A 9,113-nucleotide genomic window follows, 5' to 3' on the forward strand; every position below is an offset into this window, starting at 1 on the left:
AGTGTTGTTCAAATTTTCCAGGATGTTCAAGACCAGTGCCAGACAGCATACATGTTTACAGCCACACCAGCCGCTGTACACTGTAACTGTGATATATCCAAGGACCACAATTAATACAACAGAATCAGCTACACAGACTTTGTATGACAATTATTTACTTGGTTCAAAAATTGAAAATATAATACTAAAGAATGAACTGGGGAAACCAAAAGATGCACATACACCAAAGAAGCCAACCTATGGAACATTAAGTTTAGAAGAAATAAAAGGAAATGACAAAAAATGAAGTATTTCACAGGTCTAACATATGTTCAGTTTATGGCTCTGTTCAGCTTCCTTGGAGACAGTGTGAATGATTTGAAATACTGGTCAAGCAAAACACCCACTAAAAGTACGATCAAAGAAAAACGCAAGATACCACCAGTAGAACAATTATTCATCACTTTGGTGAGATTAAGACGAAGATTCGGGTTGGAAACGATGAGCCATCTTCTCGGTGTATCTGAAAGTTATATTAGTACAATTTTCTGTACATGGATACAGTTCATGTACAACCATTTCAATGAACTGAGACATCAAATGTTTCCATACCGCCATCATTTTACCCATTTCATGCTGAAAGTTTTCAAAACATTTAAAAACATCAGGTGTTCAATTGACTGTACAGAGTTTTTTGTACAGATGCCAAGGGACTTCGGCCGCCAGGGAAACATGTATTCTAGTTATAAACACCATCATACCTATAAATATTTAATTGCCACAGCTCCAAATGGTGCAATTGTTTATGTTTCCAATCCTTTTGAAGGTTCTATTAGTGACCGAAACATTGTTGAAAAGAGTGGATTTCTCAATTTCCTCAATCCTGGGGATTTAATTCTTGCAGACAGGGGTTTTACCATTGAGGATATGTTAATGTCAAGACAGGTGTCTCTGAATATCCCACCTTTTTTAGGAAAAAGAACACATCTCACACCGAGGGAAAATGTAAAAACAAGACGCATTGCTAGGGCTAGGATACATGTAGAGAGAGTAATTGAGCGTGTTAAGAAGTTTCAGTTAATAAGCGGTATTATTCCGCTAAGTTTATCACCAATGCTTAATCAGCTTGTTTTTGTTTGCTCTTGTCTTGTCAATTTCCAAAAGCCAATTGTGACTTAGGTTGTTCTTGGAATGAGACTCTTTATGTCAAAAAGGAACAACAAATTTGCTCTTTTCCCAGTTGTCGTAGATTTGCAATTTTTGTAATATTTGAAAATGTAATATATACATTTACCTTTATATAAGGTTAAGTTGTGAAGACAATATTTATATAAATTACTCAGTAAACCTTTGAACATCATAAAATAATCACTTTGTTTATTAGCTTTCAAAGTCACATTCATAAAAGCTGGTCCCTTTTGTGATTATACTGTAAGATTTGTTATCTTTGAAAATGTGAGAAATGAAACAAATTAAAAACAATATCATTCTGATTTTATTAAGTACTGTTGTTGACTTGCACAGATCATTTAAATATCTGTTGAAATATTTACATTGTTATATATACAAGTGCATGCATCATCAATATGAATATGTATTGCATACCTTTTATGTACATGTACAAAATAAATTTTTAAAGAAACTTTAATTTATTTATTCTTTTAATATTGTAGAGTTTAACAGACCCATTTATAGTAATTATTTATAACACTATCCCTTACCATGCTGAATTTCTACAACAAACTTATCCATCTTTCAAGCTACACAGTTAAAGGGGTGCTTACTAAAAAGATACTAAATAGCAAACAATGCAGATCTTGATCAGACTGCACATCTATGCAGCCTGATCAAGATCTGCACTGGTTGCAAAGGCAGAATTCATGGTGTCCAACATGCCACAGGCTAAACTAGACAGCCAAAAATATAATCACCTTGTTCTCCACAAGTAACTAACAAGTTACAACTTTCCCACTTGGGAATTCATTTTAGAAGCTGCTGCACACCTACTTTAAGGTAGTTCTGCACGTTTGGATCATAACATTTTCAAAAATATAATTTTTTCTACAATGTAGATTTTGATGAAACTTCTCACTGTTGTTAATAAACATATGGCCTGTAATTTGGTGAAATAAAATATATAGGTCCGTGTGCTTAGTTTTAGCTCACCTGTCACAAAGTGACAATGTGGGCTTTTGTCATCGCGCAGCGTCCGTCGTCCGTGCGTGCGTAAACTTTTGCTTGTGACCACTCTAGAGGTCACATTTTTCATGGGATCTTTATGAAAATTGGTCAGAATGTTCCCCTTGATGATATCTAGGTGAAGTTCGAAACTGGGTCACGTGCGGTAAAAAACTAGGTCAGTAGGTCTAAAAATAGAAAAACCTTGTGACCTCTCTAGAGGCCATATATTTCACAAGATCTTCATGAAAATTGGTCAGAATGTTCATCTTGATGATAACTAGGTCAAGTTCGAAACTGGGTCATGTGGCATCGAAAACTAGGTCAGTAGGTCAAATAATAGAAAAACCTTGTGACCTCTCTTAAGGCCATATTTTTCATGGGATCTGTATGAAAGTTGGTCTGAATGTTCATCTTGATGATATCTAGATCAAGTTCAAACTGGGTCACGTGCGGTCAAAAACTAGGTCAGTAGGTCTAAAAATAGAAAAACCTTGTGACCTCTTTAGAGGCCATACTTGTGAATGGATCTTCACAAAAATTGGTCAGAATGTTCACCTTGATGATATCTAGGTCAAGTTCGAAACTGGGTCACATGCGGTCAAAAACTAGGTCAGTGGGTTTAAAAATAGAAAAACCTTGTGACCTCTCTAGAGGCCATATATTTCATGATACCTTCATGAAAATTGGTCAGAATGTTCACCTTGATGATATCTAGGTCAAGTTCGAAAGTGGGTCACGTGCTGTTAAAAACTAGGTCAGTAGGTCAAATAATAGAAAAACCTTATGACCTCTCTAGAGGCCATATTTTTCATGGGATCTGTATGAAAGTTGGTCTGAATGTTCATCTTGATGATATCTAGGTAGTGTTCGAAATGGGTCACGTGCCATCAAAAACTAGGTCAGTAGGTCAAATAATAGAAAAACCTTGTGACCTCTCTAGAGGCCATATTTTTCATGGGATCTGTATGAAAGTTGGTCTGAATGTTCATCTTGATGATATCTAGGTCAAGTTCGAAACAGGGTCATGTGCGGTCAAAATCTAGGTCAGTAGGTCTAAAAATAGAAAAACCTTTTGACCTCTTTAGAGGCAATACTTGTAAATGGATCTCCATAAAAATTGGTCAGAATGTTCATCTTGATGATATCTAGGTCAAGTTTGAAAGTGGGTCACGTGCCATCAAAAAGTAGGTCAGTAGGTCAAATAATGAAAAAACCTTGTGACCTCTCTAGAGGCCATATTTTTCAAGGGATCTGTATGAAAGCTGGTCTGAATGTTTATCTTGATGATATATAGGCCAGGTTTGAAACTGGGTCAACTGCGATCAAAAACTAGGTCAGTAGGTCTTAAAATAGAAAAACCTTGTGACCTCTCTAGAGGCCATACCCTTGAATGAATCTTCATTAAAATTGGTCAGAATGTTCATCTTGATGATATCTAGGTCAAGTTTGAAACTGGGTCACGTGCCTTAAAAAACTAGGTCAGTAGGTCAAATAATAAAAAAACGTGACCTCTCTAGAGGCCATACTTTTCATGGGATCTGTATGAAAGTTGGTCTGAATGTTCATCTTGATGATGTCTAGGTCAGATTTGAAACTGGGTCAACTGCGGTCAAAAACTAGGTCAGTAGGTCTAAAATTAGAAAAATCTTTTGACCTCTCTAGAGGCCATATTTTTCAATGGATCTTCATGAAAATTGATCTGAATGTTCACCTTGATGATATCTAGGTCAATTTCGAAACTGGGTCACGTGCGGTCAAAAACTAGGCCAGTAGGTATAAAAATAGAAAAACATTGTGACCTCTCTAGAGGAATATTTTTCATGAGATCTTCATGAAAATTAGTGAGAATGTTCACCTTGATGATATCTAGGTAAAGTTCAAAAAAGGGTCACGTACCTTTTGAGAACTAGGTCAGTAGGTCATATAATAGAAAAACCTTGTGACCTCTGTAGAGACCATATTTTTCAATAGATGTTCACGAAAATTGGTCAGAATTTTGATCTTGATAATATCTAGGTCAAGTTCAAAACTGGGTCACATGAGCTCAAAAACTAGGTCACTATGTCAAATAATAGAAAAAACACGTAATACTCAAAACTGGGTCATGTGGGAACAGGTGAGCAATTCAGGACCATCATGGTCCTCTTGTTGAGATATGTGATCATGATTAAAGTTAACTAGACATTTCATGCTTATTTTAAGACATTATTTTGATTTTTCAACGGGCCATATGTTTTAATATCATATTTTGACTTTAGAAATATAGCAACAGTGTCATCGTAATAAATTTACTCACAGGTTTCGAATAATTCAGTGTGACACGGTAAAAAATTATTTTACATACAACTTCTGAACTAAATTAAAGCTTAAAAAAAAGCATGATAAGGCTGTTATAAATTACTGACCGAATAGTGAAAAGTGCAGATCTTGTTCAGACTGCACAGAAAACTAGATCAGTGTAACATGGTGAAAAAAATATTAAATAGAATTTCTGAACTTGTTTAAAGCTTGCAAAACAGCATGACAAGACTGTTATAAGTTACTGACTGAACAGCGAAAAGTGTAGATCTTGATCAGACTGCACAGAAAACTAAATCAATGTAATACGGTAAAGAATGATATTATATGGAAATTCTGAACTTAATTAAAGCTTGCAAAAAAAGCATGATAAGGCTGTTATAAATTACTGACTAACTGCAAAAAGTGAAGATCTTGATCAGACTGCAGTGAAAAATCATTATAAAGCTGTTATAAATCGATGGCTAGTTTATTATCCATTTTATTCTTTATAACGGTTCTGAAAGGTTCTAAAACAAATCCGGTATCAAGTTCAGCAATTCACATTGTGGTCTTAATTGAGAACTACCGGATTCAAGTTCCTAGGAACTCGCATTTCAAACTTTTCTGGACAAATAACACGATGCCAGAGACAGGTTGTGTTTGTTACTAAATTATCAATGAGTTTCTGGTCTCTTTCAATTCGTTGTACACTTGCACCCTTAAGAGACCAAAGCACACCATGTAAGTCCAGTTACAAGGAGCTGAAACTGTATTTGATAGTAATACATGTGATTTTCCTTAAGCAGTAATGTTTTTCAATCTGGTGCAAAACTTACACAAGAATTATTGAATTGTTTTTTTGTTACATATGAATCAAGGTCTGTATGTAAGTCCATTGGTGAAATATTCTTAAACATTTTCGAACACTTTATTTCAATCAAACCAAACTTTGAGCGACCTGCAGGAACAGACGGATCTTACACAAGTCCATCTGGACTACAGCCAAGCTCTGGCCAAAGTTTGCTAACCCAAAACCCAGTTTTGATGCAGTTGAATTCCGGGATGACTGTTCTCTTTTGGGTAAGATAGTCTGCCCTTGCCTTAGCCTCGTTGTCAATGCCATATTTCATGTCAGTTGTGCAGAAACTATTTAACTTCCACATATTTCTGGCAATGAAATTTCTTAGTTTGTCGTTGCACACCGAGCTTGATATTAAATTTGCTCCGAGAGCATTAGCAGCCTTTGCGTTTGATGCAGTTACACGGAAATACTGCTGCGATGTCCAGATTTCTGAAACAGACTGGTCCTGTGTCCTTTTAACTTCATAACAAAAGTAATATTCATGTTCATTACATTCCAATTTCAAATTATCAAAGACTGTCATGACCTGATCACGTAAAAGTCCTTTCCTAGAATTATCAACCTCATAGTCACTGTACGAATAGCTTAATAATGTTGACCACATTGAACTATTTCCGTTGAGGGCAAGATTTGTCAAAAAGGAATTTACACCACTGTGTGCTGTGCCTCTTAATTTCTGGTCTCGGATCGAAGTTGATCACATGACTGGCTTTTTGCTTATACGAATGGTATAAAGCATCCGAGATCTTCTGGGAATTTATCTCTCTCTTCTTGCCTTTATTCCATGCGCACGGCTTACCAGTACACGATATTGGGTCATGTCCATTTTCCTTGCTGTAGTTGTTCAGCGTAAGTAATAAGGCCCCTACATGGGAACATCTACCGAGAGAATTTGCAGGACAATCACACGCTGCATCTAATACAGCACCACTTATACCAGAAATTGTCACAACTGGATGCCTCACTTTGTTTAGCATAGATGCATCAACATTAGCTTTAACATAATAACAGTCCTGTGTGCCTTTGTCTAAAATGGAACTTAAACTTTGACTTTTAACGTACTGTTCTCCTTTTCTTAATGGCTTAGCCGTCATATCTCCCAAATTGTCATCGTCACTCAAATTGCCTCCATCTGGCAATTTTACCGATTCTAGGAGATAGTGATAAATGTGACCATAGTTGAAATTCTCTGGAATGGGGCGTGAAGGGAATTTCTTCCATCCAGTGATAGGTGGTAGTGTCGGACCCTTTCTAACAGTTTTTCCAGACACTTCCTTTCGCTTTAACTCATACCATTTCCCATTGTCTACTCCTTCGTCTATCTCCTTGGAACGGCCACTCACAATTGCATCTTTGCATCTGAAAAAAAAAAGAAATTTATTTTAAGTTTACACAACATCAATATTGTAAGTGTGATGTCAAAGCAATGATGAAAATATCAATTTGTCCATTTAAGAACTCCAAATTAATAGCTGCTGTGGTTCAATCAATCAATGCAAAGTTACCCCTACCATAAATTGGCATAATTTTACTAGTGCTATAACAGTTAGATTTACAGAACAATCCGCTCATGGACTATTCAATAATACATAACAAGATCGATCAGTACACACCATACAAAACACAAAATGTCTTTGCAATCTGTAAAGGCTTAGTTTGGGCCATAATTAAAAACTTGTTTGTTTGCAGTGCTCCGACCGACCCATCAAAATCGTCCCGACCCAAAATTTTTTTTAGGCAGTTCAGGGGGCAATTTTTAGCTCGACTATTCATAGAATAGTGAGCTATTGCACTCGCCCATGCGTCGGCGTCCGCGTCGGCGTCCGCGTCCGCGTCCGCGTCCCGATTTTGGTTAAGGTTTTGTATGTAAGCTGGTATCTCAGTAACCACTTGTGGGAATGGATTGAAACTTCACACACTTATTCACTGTGACAAACTGACTTACACTGCACAGGTTCCATAACTCTATTTTGCTTTTTTACAAAATTATGCCCCTTTTTCGACTTAGAAATTTTTGGTTAAGGTTTTGTATGTAAGCTGGTAACTCAGTAACCACTTGTGGGAATGGATTGAAACTTCACACACTTATTCACTGTGACAAACTGACTTACACTGCACAGGTTCCATAACTCTATTTTGCTTTTTTACAAAATTATGCCCCTTTTTCGACTTAGAAATTTTTGGTTAAGGTTTTGTATGTAAGCTGGTAACTCAGTAACCACTTGTGGGAATGGATTGAAACTTCATACACTTATTCACTGTGATGAACTGATCTACATTGCACAGGTTCCATAACTCTATTTTGCTTTTTTACAAAATTATGCCCCTTTTTCGACTTAGAAATTTTTGGTTAAGGTTTTGTATGTAAGCTGGTATCTCAGTACTTATTAATGGGAATGGATTGAAACTTCACATACTTGTTCACTATCATGATCTGACATGCACTAAGCAAGTCCCATAACTCTACTCTCTTTTTTTTCAAAATTATGCCCCTTTTTCGACTTAGCAGTTTTTGGTTAAATGTTTGTATGTAATCTGATATCTCAGTATCCACTAATTGGAATGGATTGAAACTTCACACACTTGTTCACTGTCATGATCTAACATGCACTGTGAAGGTCCCATAATTCTACTTGGCATTTTTACAAAATTATGCCCCTTTGACTTAGCAGTTTTTTGTTAAGTTTTTGTATGTAAGCTGGTATCTCAGTATCCACAAATTGGAAAGGATTGAAACTTCACACACTTGTTCACTGTCATGATATGACATGCAGTACAGAGGTTCAATACCTCTACTTTGCATTTTACAAAATTATGCCCCTTTTTCAACTTTTGTATTCATTCAATTGACAAGGCTGTTGAATAGTCGAGCGTTGCTGTCCTCCGACAGCTCTTGTTGTTTATATAATAATGTTTTTATCCTTTCTGATGAAAAATGCATTTTCAGCAGACGTTTTCCTTTTCGTATTTTGATATACAGCAGATTATTCAACGTTTAGTGTACGCGACCATATTGCCATCTTCGCGCGTGTTTCGGAAGTCACAAGTTCCGATCCGAGTGAGAAAGTTGCTCAGACATCTTTTCTTAGTCTTTCTCACATGATTTTACGGTGACCTATGTATATTTGATAAACAATTTTCCGATAAACAAATGTTTCGGCGGTATATGACCTGTTTGTGTCAGTTCGCCGTAAATCCCAACTCATTCTTTTAATATGTCGTCTGACACAATGCCATGGACCTGACCAAAGAGTCAGTCAACATGACCACGGTCTAAAAAATTATTCTGATTTTCTGTTGATTAGTTTCAACATTTAAAAGTTCATAAATTAAACAGACATCTGAATTTTAATCATGCACCAGAATAATCCGCAACTTGAATGATTTTTATGTATTAATTGAGACCTTGTCCGAACACATAATAAAGCCACATACCTCGATTTTTTTTTGTAAATCCTAATTTTCCTTTCCTTGCAAACATGATTTAACTTTTAAATCCAAGTTTTATCCAACACATTTGGTGACAAAATTGGATAAACATCTTGAAAAATACACTGGCACTTGTAGGCTAAGTTCAAAGGAAAGATGGGAATGGCATTTGGCCTTTGATGTAAGATGAAAGGAAGCAGTTTGACAGCTAAATGTTGTGATGGGTGTGATGTAATTTCAGGGGCGTCGGAAGTGGGGCCGCAGGGGCCGCAACCGCGGCCCCAATAATTTGCCCAAAAACGATTTTTTGTAAATATTCATAAGTTGGAGTTGCAGGTCCGCGGACCCAAGGAGCTATAAATTTTTTTTGGCGGACCCAATA

At 36.4% G+C, this 9,113-nt stretch overlaps 1 protein-coding gene across 1 annotated transcript; it reads left to right on the forward strand.

Annotated features, from left to right (window-relative positions):
- The first annotated feature begins 282 nt into the window (after positions 1 to 282).
- On the forward strand, positions 283 to 1,158 carry LOC128554672 (uncharacterized). Its single transcript, XM_053535980.1, has one exon. It carries the CDS (start codon positions 283 to 285, stop codon positions 1,156 to 1,158), a length of 876 nt encoding a protein of 291 aa, XP_053391955.1.
- Positions 1,159 to 9,113: the final 7,955 nt, after the last annotated feature.

This window comes from Mercenaria mercenaria, unplaced genomic scaffold (assembly GCF_021730395.1).
Source record: "Mercenaria mercenaria strain notata unplaced genomic scaffold, MADL_Memer_1 contig_626, whole genome shotgun sequence".
NCBI classification, from domain to species: Eukaryota; Metazoa; Mollusca; class Bivalvia; order Venerida; family Veneridae; genus Mercenaria; species Mercenaria mercenaria.

Excerpts from the sequence above, each read along its gene's own strand:
- LOC128554672 (XM_053535980.1), top strand. The coding sequence starts at position 283 with ATGAAGTATTTCACAGGTCTAACATATGTTCAGTTTATGGCTCTGTTC.